The sequence below is a fragment of the Coptis chinensis genome, chromosome 3 (assembly GCF_015680905.1).
Source record: "Coptis chinensis isolate HL-2020 chromosome 3, ASM1568090v1, whole genome shotgun sequence".
In the NCBI taxonomy this organism is placed as follows: domain Eukaryota; kingdom Viridiplantae; phylum Streptophyta; class Magnoliopsida; order Ranunculales; family Ranunculaceae; genus Coptis; species Coptis chinensis.
Window position 1 is genome coordinate 81,295,246 of NC_141458.1, and position 19,214 is coordinate 81,314,459.

Consider the following 19,214-nt stretch of genomic DNA (forward strand, 5'->3'; position numbering starts at 1 on the left):
CATTATTATTGGATTTTAATTTTAAATCCAAAATGGAATCACTTCTATCAAGCTAGAAGTGATAGTAGTTCAAAGAAGTAGAGAACCACTTCTAATAGTGATGTTAGTTGTGGCATCAGTGGTGGATCAATTGCTAACAATATTAGAATAGTCAATATTTCGTTAGATGAAGAAAGTTAACCATCGAGGGAAGTGTCTGGATCAGAAAAACGGCCAAAGGGAAGAAAGTTTAAGAAAAGATATCCTGATGAAGTTGTGCACCAAATGGCACAAACTTTGGAAGAGATTAGAGACAATCAACTTACAACTGCAAAATATCTGCAAGAACAAACAGAGCTAAAACGACAAATGTTCCTCTCAATGAAAAAGAAAAAAGAAGACGAAATATTGAGGCTTGAAGCACAGAAAGAACAAAATATCATGATGCTTGATCTAAGCAAGTTTAGCGGTATTCAACTGACATTTTGGGAAGCTAAACAAGCAACTATCTATCGTAAGTGGGTTGAACAAGAACAAGGTATTCTTGCTGCTCCGTCTATTCCTCATTATCCAACCTCTTCTACTCCATACATTCCAACCCCTCCTAGTCCATACATTCCAACCCCTCCTAGTCCATACATTCCAACTCATATTTCTCAACAGTTTTGGTATTTTTCTTCTTCTGGATCAACAAATAGTGTTAGTCAGTCTCGTGGTAGGTGAGCACGCTCTCCCAATCCATTTATGAGGGATGAAAATGAAAATATGAAGATGATGATTTCAAGTATGTTGTAACGTTTTTAATTTCAAGTATGTTGTAACGTTTTTAATTTTAAGTATGTGCAAATCTTATTCAACAAATCACAATCTTATTTAAACAAAACAAACTTGATGAAAATATAGTTAACAGAAAATACATAAATCATACTTAAAAAACACAGTTAACAAACTTAAACAAACTTATTAGTTGTTCCTTTGGTTGTGGCGTGCACCATAACGTGCCCAATGATATTCAACCAGATCATTCTTCAATTGTTGATTAGTAGCTCCACAACGAATACTTTTTTTTTAATGGATTTGAGGTTATGGCATACCCCGATCTGCATTTAGAATCTTATATAAACAGTTTTATTTTTGTCCTCCTCAACAATAGTCATTAGAGTTGAACTCAGAGGAGGTACAAAATATTCTAATACATGTTCAATAGCTAAGGATGCTAGATGATCAGCAACGCGATTCGTTTCCCGATAGACATGAGTGAGCTTAACACTAACAAACTTACTAATAAGGTCTTTAATTGCAGCTGTTAAGTTAGCGCATTGCCATGGGGCTCTTTCCTGATCTTTCAGAATTCTGACAGCTCGTAGAGAATCTGATGCGACTTCCACCTTCATGATTTTCAGCATCAAACATCCATGCAAGCCATTAAATAATGCTTTTAGTTCTTGAAATAGTACTGATCTTATACCTCCAGCTTCTGAGTAAGCCAGCACCACTTCTCCATTTGCATCTCGAATGGTACCTCCATTTCCACTTCTACAGTCTGTCAGAGAGCCATCTCCATTAAGTTTGACTGTCTGTTTTCGGTTTCTTCCAAATACATGGAATCGGTGTTTTTGTTTTATACTCCACTGTGATTCCCGGCTTTTCGATAAAGCTTTGATTTGGACAGTCTCTTTCACAACTGTTAGCTGGCCTTGAAGGTAGACTCCCACATCACTCATCACTCTAGTACTAACCATTCTCCAATCCTGTTCCACCTTTCTAAATGGTCTATAGTTTCTCTCTCGCCAAATAGAGCTCACAACAGCACAAACATAGACTTTGTATACTTCCACTTCCATGGTGTTCTTCTGACACATCCGCATGAATTGATTCCATTCTCTGTTGGCATTAGAAGCTTGAGGAGGTAATCCTAAGTGTTGCTTCACACTGTTCCATAGTGCTTTACTGAAAGGGCACTTAAAAAAGAGATGGTTAGAGTTATCTTTTTCATTGGTATTACACAGACAACACTTGGAAGACTGGATAACTTTTCTCTAAACTAATCTATCCTTAGTGGGTAAGTTTCCAGAGAAAAGAAGCCAAGTAGTAAAAGAGTGTTTTGGAATAACCAGTTTCCCCCAAACCATATTGTACCATATCACTGTGGCCCTTGGTATCATTAAAGCAGCATAGGTTGACTTTGAAGTGTAAGTACCATCAGGGTTAGGAGTCCATATAATTCTATCTTCCTGAAGATGAACATTGATTTCGGTGGAGAGAATCTTGTCTTTTAAGGAGCTTTGAGGCAAATCATGTATTACAAAGTTCCACTTGCCATCTAAAATGAGTTCACTCACTTTGGTATTCATTAGAAGCATGAATTCATTTCTTGCCACAGGGTCTTCCTTAAGAGGTGTATCATGGCACCAGATGTCATGCCAGAGCAAAGTGTTGTTGCCATTAGAGATACTATATTCGCTATAGTTCTTATCTCTAGGATACCTTTCCACACCCAAGATCACTCCTTCGGTATAGTCATGGTCCAAAAATACTTCCCCTTCAAGTTTTGGTTCCATATCCAGTCCACCCAGATACTACTTTCTTTGGATGGCACCTTGAAAGCTAACCCATAATAAGCTGCTAGATTCCAAAGTTTTAGGTCAAGAATGCCTAAACCACCTTCCTTCTTTGTAAGGCTTGTACACTTCTTACTTGCATGATGCATCTTCTTTTTCATTTCAGGCCCACACTAGAGAAATTTGTTACATATCTTTGACACTTGTTCCAGCACTGTGAGCGGAAGAATAAAGTTCTTATCCTAATACACATGAAAAGTAGATAGTACAGAGTGAATGAGCTGTAACTTCCCTGCACTAGAGAGCACTCTTGATTTCCAGTTCTGTATTCTCGCTGTAAGTTTCTCAACAAGAGGCTGACATTCATGAATACCAAGTCTTGAAGAAACTAATGGTAAGCCAAGATAAGTAATGGGGGGAGTAACCAGGTTTACCCCTATAGTGGATGCCAACAGCTGACCCTCCGCAGCATTTAAGCCACCTACAAGAAGTGTAGTTTTCTGCTTGTTGATCCTCAATCCTGTAACTTGTGCAAAAACTTCAAGATATTCTTGTATAGCAATAAGGGAATCAATATCACCTTTGAAGAGTAATAGTAGGTCATCAGCAAAACAAAGGTTGATAACTTTAGTTCTCTTACATTTGGGATGTGGTTTAATGGCCTTGGAAGCAAAGTCCTACTGAAGTAAACTACTCAACACTTCCATAATCATAACAAAAAGGTATGGGGAAATAGGATCCCCCTGCCTTAAACCTCTTAGACCTTGAAAATAACCTTCGGGTGAGCCATTAATGAGCAACGAGAAGAATGGAGAGGTATAACACATCTTTATCCATCTTATCATCTTTCATGGAATAGTGAACTTCTCTAACATAGCCTCTATAGAGTTCCAGCTAACAATATCATAGGCTTTGCTAATATCCACTTTAAAAGAGCATCTTGGAGAAACATGTTTTCTTTTGTAATTTCTCAATAACTCATGTGAAAGCAACAAGTTATCTTGAATCGTTCTGCTAGGAATAAAGGCTGACTGGTTCATGGATATCAAAAGAGGCATGACCAACTTCATCCTACTTGTAATCACTTTAGAGATGCACTTATAAGAGGTGTTACAACAAGAAATAGGTCTGAAGTCAGTTACTTTAGCTGGGTTAGGCACAAGGCAAATGAAAGTGGAGTTAAAACTCTTAGGCATAACAGAGGAGAGCATAACATATTTTATGGCTTTGACAAAGTCTACTCCAATAATAGACTAACATACCTTAAAGAAGCATGCATTGAATCTATCTGGCCCTAGTGCTTTGTAGTTGTCAATACCAAATAAAGCATCCTTAATCTCAATGTCTGTTACTTCTGTCACTAGTTCAACAGCTGTGGTTCCATCAATGGTAGCGGAACACTAGTATGAGATGGAAGTCCAAGCATATCCTTGCAATGTTGAGTGAGTAAACTCACAATAGAAGTATGGTTAGTATGTTTGACTCCTTGTTCATCCATGATTGACCATATTTTGTTTTTCCCCTTCCTTTCCTTCACCATATTGTGAAAGTACGTTGTGCATCTGTCCCCAAGTAGGTACTAAGTACACCCTAATCTTTGCTTAATATCTTCATACTCCATTTTGAGCAGGTCACTATAAACTTTTTTCAGATTGCGCTCTTTGTGGGTCATGTTAAAATTTCCCAGGGAAGCTTGTAATTCTTTTTGCACCTTGAAGAGTTCAATTCTAGTTGCTTCTACTCTTTCTTGCAACTTGGAGAAGTGCTTCTTAGACCACCCTTTTAGTTCATGTTTTAGTCTTTTGAGTTTGCAAGTAAGAATGAAAATAGGGTTTCCCTCACAAGGCATTTGCCAGCTATTTTTCACAATATCATAGAATTCCTTGTGCATGGTCCAGGCATTACAAAACTTGAAAGGGTATATCTTCTTTGTATTTATGAACCAAGATAAAATGAGTTGTGTATTGTCTGATACTCCTTGAGGAGTAAATTCCACTTCAGAAGCTGGAAAGGAGTTAATCCAAAGATTATTTACCATACATCTATCTATCTTAGAGTACTTTCCTGAATTATTCATCCTTGTATAGAAGCTCCCCAAGTACTTAAAATGAGATAGCCCTGTAACTGTGATGCAGTTAAGAAACTCAGCAATCTCACTAGGGTTAGATGGTTCACACCCTAGTCTCTCGGACAAGTGTAAAATACTGTTAAAATCCCCACAAACAGTCCAAGGGAGATGGATAGAAGCTTGCAAAAGAATCAGCTCACTCCAAAGGTGCATTCTTTCCCTCCTTGTATTATTGGCATATACACAGGTAATCATGAAAGTTTGCCCTGTAAATGTAAGAGTTGAGAAGTTTCCTTGATCAACTTTACTTGTACAAAGCTAGAATCCCAACAAAACCATATTCTGCCATCAAAATCACTTACATAGTTGCTCAAATGAGACCAATAAGGGCAACAGATGTTCCTAACAGCATTAAACTTCTCTTTCTTGACTTTAGTTTCTAGAATTGGAAACATACACAGCTTATGGTCTAGTCTAACCTTATTCACTTCACTAGCTTTGGAGTGATCATTTATTCCCATAACATTCCATACTCCTAGATTAATCATTAATCTGTTGGTTTTGTTTCTTGTTTACCACATTGGGCTTCCCCCTTCCTTGTACTTGCTATGGAAGTTGCTTCCTACCTTTCTCTGGGCTTGAGGACTTGCTCGGCTTCTACTGCTGGCTTTTGGATTGCCTTGTTTCCCTTTTATTAGTGATTGTAGTTGTGGTCTCCTTGTTAACCACCACCACAGAGTCTACATTGACTTGATGATCCAAAAATACCTCCCTATCATCATCAAATTCATTTGAAACCTCATGGAAGGTAAGTTCCTCTCTGATACTACTGAACTCCTCTAGATTTGCTACATATTGTTCATGTACAGTGACTGGGTCTTGAAGCTCAGGCATCAAATTACAGATTTCTCCTTCTTCAGCAACTACTTGCTCCAACATGATTGGATTAACTACCTCTAAAGCCTGATCAGAGTCCATTTCTACTTCCTCTGTTAAAGCCTAAAACTAATTTGAAGTAGTAATTCTTTCCCGAGACACCACAATAGCTAATGGATTTTCCTGTGGTTCTTTTTCTTTTGTTGTACTTGCTGTTCCTTACTCTTGATCCACTGTTTCAGGTATCTCATTCACTATCGGAATAGTTTCCGTAATCCTTCCATTAATAGGTGTAACAGTTGTGGCCGTTGCCAGCCTCCTCACCCATGTAGAATGTTGTTGTCGGGGTTGGACTTGCCCTTCATTCCTCATAGCATTTACATTCCTATTTGTAAGGGCACTAGTTCTTGGAACTTTGATAGACGAGCATGTAGTGTCTTTGTGTCCAACCTTTTTGCACGGAGAGCATGTGGATGGAATCCATAGATACTATACCCCCACATAAGCTATAACACCTTTTCCTAAGTTGAATCTTAGGCAATCAGGAAACTTTGCATTTACTGGTACCTCTATACACACTTTTGCATAGTTTAGTCTCTGTTTCTTCCGGGTTGCTTCATCCCAGTAGTGTGGCTTCCCTATTCTACTAGCAATGAAGCTTATTCCTTTTTTTGTCCACATTTGCTTAGGTATATCCCATATTTTTACCAATATTGGTAGTGTAGTCATGTTTCTCCTTTGAGCCTCTAACTCCTCTGTCCATGGTCGAATCATGAACACCCTACCAGCCATAAATAATGGCCCACTTTCCAGAGCCAATTTCCTATTTTCTTTAAGAACAAATTTAAAATAAAAGACATCCTTGTCTGTTGAAATCTCATAGCTTGCTTTTGTTTTCCACTATTTCTCAAGTATACTTTTAACCACAGGAAAAGGAAGTCTTTTGTCAACAAAGAACCCCACCAGGTGGTCCTTCCATAACTCAACTCCCTCTTCAAGAATATCTGATGGCACATCCATAACATCAACCTCGTTATCAACCTAAAAAAATTCCAACTGACCATCACTCCAACTAGACCCTTGGTTCCCAAATAGAGAGCTCCAAGTTGGAGGGGTGGAGGGGGAGGAAGAGCTCACCCCACATGTGAAGACATAAGAACCATAGAAGAAACTAACTGACCACTAATAGGAAAGCTCAGATCTTGCTAACATTGAGAAGGTAACCCTTGTAGTTATCCTCAACTTTGTTAAAAGAAGAGAGAATGTACAAGTAGAGAATTCTTGTTGTTAGGGACTAAGAGATCAAGAAACAAGAAGAAGAAAGTATGTGCTCCGTTCACTGTAAAACAATCTAGATCATAACACAAGCTTTTTCAAGTTGCTTGCTCTAAAAGTTACTATTAGTGGAAAAATGTATGAAGATAAGGCTAGAGATGGGATAATAACCTTTCGAATATTACCTTAAGAGGAAATATGAAAAAGGAGTAGAGATAAAACTAATCGCCTTCCAGTCACTCTAACAATCGCCTTGACGTCATCACTATTAGTGAAACCAAGTATTGAATGTCCACAATGAATACTTAATGTCCTGGCTACCATGCTTTGCACAAACAGATGGTCATTACTCTGCATCTCAACTTTATGCCGCAACCATTCATCTGAAAGTGGTTTCCACTTTGGAAGTTGTACATTACGTTCATTCTCAACAATCATGTTGTGAAGTATAATACACGTTTTCATTATACGAGACATAGCTCCTCTGTCCCACTGACGAGCAGGCCTGCTAACAATTACAAATCTAGCTTGTAAAACACCAAAACCACGTTCCACATCTTTACGAGCTACTTCTTCTAGAGGAGATGAGATTAATATCCATGGGAGTAGCAGTAGATAAGATTGTTTGAATCAGTGTAGCCTATGGTCGATATATTCCATCAGTAAGGTAGAAGCCCATGTTGTAAGGATTGTTATTAACTTGATAAACACAAGCTGGAGCTGTTCCTCTGACTAAATTATCAAATAAATGAGAATTATCTAACACATTAAGATCATTACATGATCCAGCCATTCCAAAGTATGCGTGGCAAAACCATAGCTCCTGATCTACAACTGCTTCCAAAATCACAGTCGCTTTTCTAGCATGGCCCAAATGAGTTCCATGCCACGCAGTTGGACAATTTTTCCATACCCATTGCATATAGTCTAAACTACCCAACATACCTGGCCAACCGCGTTCTTCACCTACTGCAAGAAAGTGTGTTACATCTTCTTCCATTGGGCTTCTTAGGTATTGTTCTTCAAAACAGTTGACAACTGCATTACAAAAATGATGAAGTGATTCTCTGGTCATACTCTCAGCAAGTTTTATCCAGTGATCCATTGAATCAGCTGGACAACCATAAGCAAGTATCTGTATTGGAGCTGTCATCTTCACCAAACCCGAAACCCCAGGCAAACCAAGAACATCACAAGAAGGCTTAAAATATGGATCAAAATTAGTGACAACTTCTAATATACGGTTAAAAAGTGGTCTTCTCATACAAAACCTATGACAAAACTTACCTACTTTATAATTTGGTATAGCAGCAAAATAATCAGCCACCAATGGTTCATGCGCACCAACATGATCCCGGTTAGTGTATTCTCTACCATCAACAGATCCACCCCATATTGGTACAGATAAAACGTTGAAAGCCAGAATCATTGATGCTACTACAATTGCATCACTTTGCATTTGTTGAACGATTGCCACAGTTTCATCATCGTTGTCGAAAATCAGTTCACTTACTCTTTCGCACCAATTGCTATTATGACTACTAGAACTCATGACAAAATAATTGAAAGTTTATGACTGATGAGAGGAGACGAAGAAATGAAAAAAATATATGGATGCTTCACCTGTCATTGATCTGATATATAGCGTAGAAAATGGAGGGAAACGATGGGTGCAAAAATGGTTTGGTGGCACAGAAATGGAGGGAAATGATGGATGGGACAACTTTTGCTATTTATAAAAAGACTTTTTGTTTAGACGGGACAACTTTTGCGGTGCGAAATCGAAACAAGAAATTTAGAAATTTTGCGTTGGTGCTTGACAAGTTTTTAATAATTTTGATTCACAAAAAACGCTGAGGTGTCATAACAAAATTTAGAAATGCGTTGATGATGCTCTGAATCAAGAAGTCTAATGCTCATCTATCTTAGGGATAAATGAAAGATTGCATGCTTTCTCAAACTGGACAATTTGCTTTTTTCTAATTTACGCGTCTTGTAGTATGTTTCGATTATTAATTAAACAATTAAGTGAATGTCAATACCCAAATTAATTATGGACGATGCAAATATGCACAAATCCCAACTAAAAATGTGTTGGAAATCGTAGCATATGCTCTTGTTCCGGCCCCCACAAATGTGGCTCAATAAAAGCCCAATTCAATACAAACCCACACTTAGAGCGCACGCTCAGAACCAGCCTACTTACCTACCTACAATAAAGCCTATGCTCAAAACCCAAAAAACCCACGTTCAGAGCTCATGCCCATACCCAATTTGACCCTGCCTACCACAACACAAATTCTATATATTTAATATTCAATTAAACACGTGTCTTCACTTGGACAAGGAAATCGTTTGACCAATTCAAACAACTTCCAAAGCTTTGTCCACCTTCAAATTCGTTCACAAAACTTCCATCAATTTCATATCGTGTGACGGTTCTCCAGCAAGTTCTCCAACTTCATCCTACGTTTAGAATATTAGAGAACGAGGAAGTAACTATCACCAATCCGACATATAAAATCCAACATTGGTCATTCTCCAAAACTACGCAATCCAGACTTGATCCCAAGACAATACAATATTTGGGTATGTAGGCAACTTCAAACCGAAGTCCAGTCTCAACTCTCACCAACAACCATCCCCTTCGCAATCTCTTCCGAAAAGATCACTTCCGACCCAACTGGTGTGTTTTGGCAAATCTTGTTGAAGCATATTTGGTGCTTTCTGTGCTCTTACCCTCAACCACAAAACAAAAGTTACGTCAATGGCTTCTCGAAAAACAAACAATGGTGAAAGTTCCCCTCTTGCCGCACAAGTTCAACACTCACCTTCTATTTGGAATTCACTTTCCAAGTACAATGGTCCTCGGCCATATGCGACTGAGAGAGTGGGTATTCATGTAGCCAATCCAACAACTTAGGTCGACCGTCGTCTCCAACAATTGGAGAGCATAAATAAAAATCTGAAGAAATAGCTACGTCAACTTCTTGAAGATGATTCAAGGTCCACGACAAAAAGTGTTTGGGATCATTTGAACTCTGAAGCATCTCTGTCATAGACTCCAAGCACAAACTCCCACACCAAGAGAAACCGTGCAGTAGCTTACGAAAGGCTTCGCGCAAACAGAATGTTAAATGCAGAAAGAAACACTTTCCAGTGTAATAGTAAGTGAATCCACAAACTCCTCTGCCGACCTTGATGCCGACCACCCTATAAGGGATCGCCAACTCACGAATGATCTCATGAAGAAAATAGGTTTAGCCGATTTGAACCATACTAAGGGAGATCGGTAAAATATCCATACAGGTCGATAAGGTAGACTACCCAACTAACGAAAAACCAATGAAATTCCTACCCCAAGCTCTATGAGGGATAGGCAAGCCATTGCAATTCCTCATCGCGACAGCAGTATGCACTGATCTCGACAACAACACTATTCACCAAGCAGTTCCAGTTCACATCCTAATCACTCAAGTCGTAGTTCCAATCCAAAAGCTCATTGTTAGCCAAAGTATGTTGACAATGGTAGCCATGGAGATGGCACTTGCAACAAGTCAAGAAAATGGTTGTGACAGTCCAACACTCCATCTGTATTCGCTCGATGTTCACCATAGGAGACGAAGGAACCGATCTTCACTATTGGCTCGATCACCTTCACCTGCATGGACGGGTCGACGAGAACTCACTCCACCTCCTCTAAAGAACTCTTGGCCAAAACGTCCATAGTTTGGTCGTGACCATCGTCAAGAGAATGTTCCATTTTCTGAACGACGTCTCTATGAGATGATATTGAAGGCTGTTAATGATAAGTAGTCACGAGAAAAAAAAATTCAAAATCTTACTATAGAGAGTGGCATTGATTCTCCCCTCTCTCTCTAAATCTAAACAACCGTTCATCACAAGGACTTTAAGCAGCCAAAATTTGAGAAGTATGATGAGATTGATGGAGATCCTTTGATGCATCTTGTTAATTACAGAAACAAGATGATCTTATGGACTTTCGATGATGCTCTTCTTTGCAAATTATTCTCATCCACACTCATTGAAATTGAGTCGATGAGATGGTTTAACATGCTTCCAGAAAGATCCATCCATAATTTTATAGATTTTGCTTACAAGTTTGCCAAACATTTTTGTCACAACTGGAAAAAACATAAAAATATTGATTTTCTCTTCAATATTAAACAACAAAAAGACGAAAAAGCTTAGAAAGTTTGGTGCTAGATTTTGGAAAGCAGCTGTTGAAATTCCTGATGCATCTGATATTCTTGTCATATATGCTTTCAAGGAAGGCATTAATTATGATAGGGACGTCGTTTACAACTCTATAGTAAAAGACATCCCAACAACTCAGTATGAACTTTTTGCTTGAACTCAACAATTTATTTAAGTTGAAGATGATGCATCGGCACGAGTTCACATAGATAGAGATCGAATAAGCGAGCCACAAGAACAGAGTCAAAAACTGAAGTATCAACAAACAATCGATCAAAAGTCCAAGAGTGATGGTAGGCCACAACAATGGAACGAAAAAGAACAAAAGAAACTTCCCGAGTTAAATCTTACCACCCTCAATAAGAAGTATGTTGTTATCTATAAGAAGATTAAGGGAAAGAATGTCTTATCTCCACCTTTTCCTCTCTCCGAAGATACCAAGGCTACACGTGACAAATCACTATGGTGCAAGTTCCACGATGATTTTGGTAATGAAACTAAACAATGCTGATCTCTAAGGGGTATAATCCAAGGTTTGATCGAGAAGGGTATGCTCCAGGATTACGTGTTGGGTAAAACGAAGCAAGATTTAGTCGTGACCGCACACAATGTAATCAAAGTCGGTCATGCCAAAGTTGATTCAATGTTTAACACACAGTGCAAGAATTTCAATCATTCCAAGATCACTAATCTCACCCACCATTATGTTTATAGTGGATATGATTTTCTCCACGGTATGGGTACTGAGATGTATGAGGAAGGACCTCTTTGTTGGACTGACAATGATCTGATAGGAGTGCACCATCTTTATTATGATGCTGTTGTGATACAAACTTTTGTTAGAATTCATCGTGTGCAGAAAATCATGATCAATATAGGTAGTTCAGCAAGTGTGATCTACAAGCGTTGTTACAAAGGACTCAATCTCCCCGAGAAAATGATAGTTCCCAATCCAAATCCTATCATTGGCTTCGATGGGACAGCGACAAAATCAATTGGTAGATGCTCTCTTCTGGTGACATTAATGAACAAGGAAGTTACAATTGATTTTCTTCTCTTGGATTGTAACTTTTCCTACAATGTCATTCTGCGAAGAGATTTGATTTACTCAATGGGAGATGTTGTTTCTATTTTCCATCAGGCTATCAAGTTCTGGTGTGATGGTATAGTATGCAAAGTTCGAAGTGATCATATAGCAGCTCTGAAATGCCATGAGTCTATGCTCGAAGATTATAAAGATTCGGAGGTCAAGGGCAACACCATTTTAAATGCCGATGGTTAAATAACAATTACAACATTCCATTGGATGTAAACGCTATGGAGTAGCGTTTGGGTAGGCCCCCGACCATCGACAGGCTCCTCAAAGTACAGATCGACAACAAGGAAGAAGAAACCACTTTTATTTATGTAGATATTTCCAAGAAGGAACAGGATGAACTCATTGAGCTTTTGAAGAAAAATTGCACAGTGTTTGCGTGGACGGTCGAACAAATGCCTAGGATTGATCCTTCACTTGCATGTCATAGGCTAGATATCGACAAAACATAAAAGCCAGTACGTTAGAAGCCTCGCCGATTGGCTCCCGATCGAAAGCTCAAAGTGAAAGAAGAGATCGACAAACTTCTAAGTGTTAATTTTATTAGGCCTATACTATATCTGAAATGGATATCCAATATAGTAGCAGTCCCTAAGAACAATGGAAAGCTTAGAATCTGTGTTGATTTTACTGATGTCAATAAAAAATGTCCTGTTCACCCTACCTCTTGCCTCCTATTTCTGAAATGGTTGATGCAACTTCAGGATTGAAATGAATTTCTTTTATGGATGCTCTCAATAGGATTTTATCAAATTTCATTAGCCGAAGATGAACAAGAACTTACAACTTTCATAATAGACCAAGGCTTATTTTGCTATAAGGCAATGTATTTTGGTTTAAAAAATGCACCGGCAACATATCAGAAATTCATAAATACATCATTTTCAGACTTCTTAGGCAAGTTTATGGAAGCTTATATTGATGATATGGTCATCAAGTCGCATGAAGAGTCTTCACACCTTTATCACTTGCAAAAATTCTTTGATCGGCTTGTGCATATTCGAATGCGTCTAAATCCATCAAAATGCGCATTTGGGTTAGCATCAGATTAATTTCTTGGATATCTTAAGACCAAACGAAGTATTGAAGCTAATCCTGATCAAATCTGTGCAATTATTGAAATGCCCTCGCCAAAAACCAAGAAGCAGATTCAGCAACTTACGGGTAGGATAACCGCTTTGGGTAGATTTATCTCAAAATATTCAGATTGGCTCCACCCCTTTTTTCAAGCCATTAAGGGATCTCCACAATGGACAGATGAGTGTGACGTAGCTTTTCAAAAAATGAAAGAATACCTAGTACAACCGCCAATTCTTGCTAGTCCGACCACCAGACAAACAATTGGCATATATTTGGCAGCATAAGAAATAGTTGTGAGTGCCATCTTATTCATTGATGATGAAAATGAACAACCAATTTTATTCATAAGTAAGACCTTTACAGCTCCAGAAGCAAGGTATTCAAAGATTGAGAAAATAGCTCTCTCACTTGTCCATAGTGCACGAAGATTGAAGCCTTATTTTTAAAGGCGTATCATCAATGTCTATACTAAATACCCCTTGAGAAAAGTTCTTCAAAATGCTGATTCGAGCCGATTAGAAGAATGGGAAACATATTTGAGTGCCTACTGTAAGAACCAAAAAAACCCTTATAGTCTAAAGCAACCAAATCACTTCTCTACTACACCCTCTCTTTTTTTTCTCTCTCTCTCCCTCTTTTTTTCTTTTCTCTCCTCGGAGCCTCCCCTCTTTTCTCTCTTCTTCTTTCCTTTTTATACCCCTTCACCCTCAATCTGGGCCATCCAGCTGTCCCTTCATCTGACGGCCTCTTGTCAGTCGTACCCCGGCCACGTCCGCCTTAGGGTTCCGCAGACCGATTCCCCTGCCCCTCAGCCTACCCGTTTATCTTGCCTCCCTTCCTCTTTGACCCAGTCCTCTGTTATAAAATGGGCCACTACAAATGCCCCATCTCGACTTCACGGTCATGTTATTGGCCTGAGGTTGAGAACTTCCACTATTCTGTCTCCCCTTCAATTAATATCTGTCCGTTTTGGGAAGCCTGTGATGTGAAAGACACTCATCACCTGCGTTCTTTCTAGTGGCCCCTGGTTACCCGTGCGACCACATGTCACCCTTTTTTGGTACATCAGCTGTTGCTTCGTTTTCCCCACTGCCCGAAATTACTATTTTGCCCTCAACCTATTTAAACCACTCGCACTTCTTCTTCCCTCATTTTCTTTTCCACTGTCTACTTTCCTTCTCTCCCTTTGCTCAAACTCTCAATATTTCTTCTTCCCCAAATCTTCATCGTTACGCTCGTGTTTCTCAGTGGTAGTCTCCTCTGCACTTTTCATCCCTCCGGCTATCCCTCATGACTTCACCAACTCCTTTTCACCATTGATCGGTAAGTACTCTTGGTCCTTTCTCTCTTTAGTTGAACTATCTTTTCCTTTCTAATTTTGATATAATTCGATTCCTAGAGTCGGTTCATCTTCTTTTCGATGTCGGTCGACTCACGGTGACTTCGTCTTCTTCCGCTTCAGTGAGCCTCCTCTCCCTCTCCTCCTACTTCCCCTACCGTACCCTCCACCTCTAGTCGACCCACTACTTTATTGCCGCCTCCCCTAGATCTCGTAGACCTAATTTGGACGCCATTAGAGCAACCTACGGTGTTCCAGCCGACGTGGTATTGGAACACGTGCTCTCTATCACCCACTACCCCCATTTGGTTCTCCGCCGACCGGGCTCTCTTGTCATCACCGTAGGTCAAATAGTTTCTGGTCTGCGGCTTCCTCTTATTCTTCTAGATGTTGAAGTTTGCAATCATTTCAACATTCCCCCTTGTCAAGGTATAGGTAATTTCTGGCGGATAATGTACGCCGTGAATTCCTACAACCAGTCCCGTTTACCTAAGATCACCAATCGCAATATCTACTCCCAATACTACCTCAAAATCAGTCCTAAGGATGTCAGCATTGGCTATCAGTCCTTCTGCATCCGTCCCAAAAAGCAATCTTTCCTCCTTAAGCTTACCACCTCCGACAAAGTTTTGCACCATTATCCGCTCTATGTCTCAGGCAACTTTCTGTCAGCAGACATTCCTTCTACCTTGACTCTTAACCACCTCGCCTTCCGACTCCGCGGTGAGCATCGTAGTTCTTTCTCCATTTTTCCCTTTGTTTCTTTTCTTTGAAATGTTTTCCCTCTGATCTGCTTAACTCACTTATGTTCTTATTTACAGGTTGGCGGCCAGATTCCAAATCCAGAATTTATGACAACATTATCTGTCCTATATTCGCCCAGCTCCGCGACCTTGGATCTGCTCAAGCTGACTTTTTAGGTATTCATCCCTCCACCGCTACTCCCTTATTACCCAACCCACCCCTGCTCTCAACACCTTCCGCGGCTTAACAGGTCCCTTTTTCCGTCCCCCCCCCCTAAATAACGAAAGCCCCGTGCATCTCCCCTCTCCAAGAAGAGGTCTCGTACCCATACTTCGCACCGCCCTCATCCTCGAACATCCTCCCATACATCCGCTTCCCGTGATCCTCAAGAATTCCACCCTTCCTCGACTCCCAGTGACATCTTTTCCTACCACTCTATCTCCCACTCGGACGACCAGTTCACCTCTCACCTTTCCCCTACTGTAGATATGGATGTCCACAATCAAAAATTATTCGATAGCGACTCTGATGACGACGTGATGGAGATTCCCCCTGCCGACATGCAAGCGCCTGCTGATCAGCCGCCAGCCAAGAGGCCGCGGCCATCCACCTCTGACGAACCCGTCTCTACAACCTACCAGGGCCCTATGCCCCAAGGCCCAGCCCCTCCTTCTCCACCCTCTCATCCAGCTGCCTCTTCTCCATGCACTCGCCGACTTGGTAAGGAGCCCGCTCAGCCCGCTGCCCTGGCCTCCAGTCTTGCACCGGTTGAGGACTTTTGTCCCATTTTCAATGTGCAAAACCGGAAGGTAAACACCGCGGACTCCGCTTTGGACAACGCTGCTGTGGCCTCCTCGTTGTGTTACAATGCCCATCTGCCCAAGGACATTGCCTATGCGGACGGGGGTTCCTTTGATTCACATTGCACTTCATTGTACACCAACTGGGAACGGGTACCCCCTCCTCCCCTCTTTTTCTTTTAACCCCTCTATCTTTCTGACCAAGGTGAGTCTAGACATTTCCTTTATGATCCGCGGCCTTCTCCGCACTCGGAATAAGGTGACCACCCTGGAGCAAGAGCTCAATGGCCCCGTGGGCGTCTTATGCTAGTCTTCAGTAAAATCTTGCCTCCACCAATTTGGCCAAAGTCCAGGCTCAAGATGAATTGGCTGCTGTCGAAGCCTCCCACCAGCGGTACATGGACTCAGTCAATGAACGTCTGCGCTGTCAAAGAGAAGAACTTCTTCAGCACCACCTGCTTGACTTGAATGCCCTCACCCAACAACATCAAAAGGCCGTGGACGCCATTAACCAAGCACACCAAGATGAAACCGCCAAGATTCTGGAGTAGCACCAATAGGATATGACGACTCTTCGTGACCGTTCCAAAGCTCTGGCTGAGAAGAGGGTGGCCTGGAAGGTCCAGGAGGAACTCGACCAGCTCACTCAAGAGGGCTGCCTTCTCCCCGACAAACCTATTGTCCTGGTGACTGGATCCTCTGATGCTGCCGTCGACCATACAGAGGCCGCTGACCCTTCTGGCCACCTAGAGAATCTTGTGATGGGAGTAGACCCCCTTCCAGCTGCTGTTGTTGAAGAGTCCTACACTGCTGCCGTTGAACGGCTGTTGAAGAAGCTAACATTGATTCGTCCACCTAGGGAATGCCCTAGTTTTTCATGTGTATCACCATACTGTTACTAACTTACGATCTGACTCGCACCCTGTTTATGCATTTTGTTATGTGGTTGAGTTTTATATGCTTTCTGCCTTCTCCCCTGCAACCTTCTTTCACTTATTAGATTTGCTACATATATCTCTTGTCTCTAGCCTTTCCTTGCCTCTTATCTCATCTCGCTCCGCAGATACAGCCCTATGAGAAACCGATGGGGCCTCCCTCAATGCCCCAGGTGTCTTTTACCTCGGGAGCAACTCATTTTGCTCTAGGCCCTTTCCTAAGTCACTGCCAGCAAAGGGCTCATCCCCTACGCTGCTTCTCTCTCTTTAAGAGATGGATGGGGTCACTCTCATTGCCACCCTGTGTCTTTCACATCCATGATCCGCGGAGGGCTCATCCCACTCCACGTGCTCGATGCTTCCGGGACCTGCTGGAGCAACTCATCTCGCTCAGGGTCCTTTCCTACATCAATGTCAGCGAAAGGCTCATCCCCTCCGCTGCTTCTCTCTCTCTAGAAGGCAGATGGGGTCACTCTCATTGCCCCATGTGTCTTTCACCTTCATGGTCCGCAGAGGGCTCATCCCGCTCCGCGTGCTCGGTGCTTCCGGGATCTGCTAGAGCAACTCATCTTGCGCAGGGCCCTTTCCTAAGTCACTATTAGTGAAGGGCTCCTCCCTTCCGCTGCTTCTCTCTCTCTAGGAGACAGATGGGGTCACTCTTATTGCCCCAGGCGTCTTTCTCCTCCATGGTCCATGAGAGGGGCTCATCACGCCCAGCGTGCTTTCGGCACGCCAGGGACCTCTTTGGAGCAACTCATCTTCTTTCGGGGCCCTTTCCTAAGTCATTATCAGTGAAGGGCTCATCCCCTCCGTTGCTTTTCTCTCTCTAGGAGACAGATGGGGTCACTCTCATTGCCCCATGTATCTTTCTCCTCCATGGTCCGCGGAGGGCTCATCCCGCTCCGCGTGTTCGGTGCTTCCATGATCTGCTGAACCAACTCATTTTGCTCAGGGCCTCTTCTTACGCTGTTGTCAGCGAGGGGCCAGTCCTCTCCGTTGCTTCTCTCTTTCTGGGACAAATGGGGTCACTCTCCTTGCCCCATGTGTCTTTTGTGCTCACGTTCTCATTCAGAAAGTTCGCCTAACAAACATATTTATTTTCACAAAAGTGTTGCGGTTTTATATATTTACAAACAACTTTAGTCCTCTGCTAGGGACCCTCTTTAGATTGCTCTAAACTTCAGTACATTCACTTGTAAAACTTTTTAACATTCTTACGTTCCAAGGTCTCGCTATTAGCTATCCTTCCAAAGTTTGAAGCTTATAGGTTCCTGACCCTCCTTCCTCCATCACAGTGTATGGCCCTTCCCAGTTTGGACCTAATTTCCCGTCCTTTTCCTCCTTAGTGCTTGGCATCACCCGGCGGAACACCAATTCCCTCACCTTAAATTTCCGCAGTCTGACCCGCTTGTTGTATTGCCTCTGTAACCTTCGATGATACTCTTCCAGACGGATGTGGGCTGCATCTCTTCTCTCTTCTGCCAAGTTCAAATCTCTAGCCAAAATGCGCCAATTTGATCCTTCTTCCACTGCCTTGGTTCTCCTGGTAGTCGCCACTAGTTCTGCGAGAATCACAGCCTCATCGCCGTATGCTAGGGCGAATGGGGTCTCTTTGGTGGTGGTCCGCGGGGTGGTTCTATAAGCCCAAAGAACATGATTCAACTCATCGGCCCATGCACCCTTCCTGTCTTCCATTTTTCTTTTCAGATTGTTTAATATCGTCTTGTTGGAAGATTCTGCCTACCCGTTGCCCTCTGGGTTATAGGGAGCCGAAAACCCTTGTTTCACTTTGTAGGCTTCGAGGAACGCTGCCACCCTAGCTCCTGTGAACTGTGTCCTATTGTCTGCAATGACGGCATATGGTAGTCGAAACCGACATATGATGTTCTCCCACAAAAACTTAATCACATGAGTTTCCTTTACCTGCTGCAATGGGATGGTTTCTATCCATTTTGTGAAGTAGTCCGTGGCTGCCAACATATACCTTCTTTTGCCGCTAACCATGGGTAATGGCCCGACGATATCCAACGCCCACATGGCAAAGGGCCAAGGGCTAGAGACGTTATGCAGGGGCTCCGCAGGTGCAAATATCCGTTGTGCAAATCTCTGACACTTGTCACACCTTTTGGCAAATTCGACCGCATCCTGTTTCATATGAGGCCAGAAATAGCCCTACATTAGTAATTGATGTGTCGTTATCCTCCCTGCGGAGTGGCTCCCACAATTCCCTTCGTGTAATTCTG

General features: G+C 41.8%; 2 protein-coding genes across 2 annotated transcripts; both read right to left on the bottom strand.

Annotated features, from left to right (window-relative positions):
• Window positions 1-2,018: 2,018 nt before the first annotated feature.
• On the bottom strand, window positions 2,019-2,540 carry LOC147511077 (uncharacterized). Its single transcript, XM_086598347.1, has one exon. It carries the CDS (start codon window positions 2,538-2,540, stop codon window positions 2,019-2,021), a length of 522 nt encoding a protein of 173 aa, XP_086454473.1.
• A 15,670-nt stretch (window positions 2,541-18,210) lies between these two features.
• Window positions 18,211-18,666, bottom strand: LOC147511078 (uncharacterized). The gene has a single exon (XM_086598348.1). It carries the CDS (start codon window positions 18,664-18,666, stop codon window positions 18,211-18,213), a length of 456 nt encoding a protein of 151 aa, XP_086454474.1.
• Window positions 18,667-19,214: the final 548 nt, after the last annotated feature.

Coding starts and splice junctions, on each gene's coding strand:
- LOC147511078 (XM_086598348.1), bottom strand. CDS start 18,666: ATGGAAGACAGGAAGGGTGCATGGGCCGATGAGTTGAATCATGTTCTT.
- LOC147511077 (XM_086598347.1), bottom strand. CDS start 2,540: ATGGAACCAAAACTTGAAGGGGAAGTATTTTTGGACCATGACTATACC.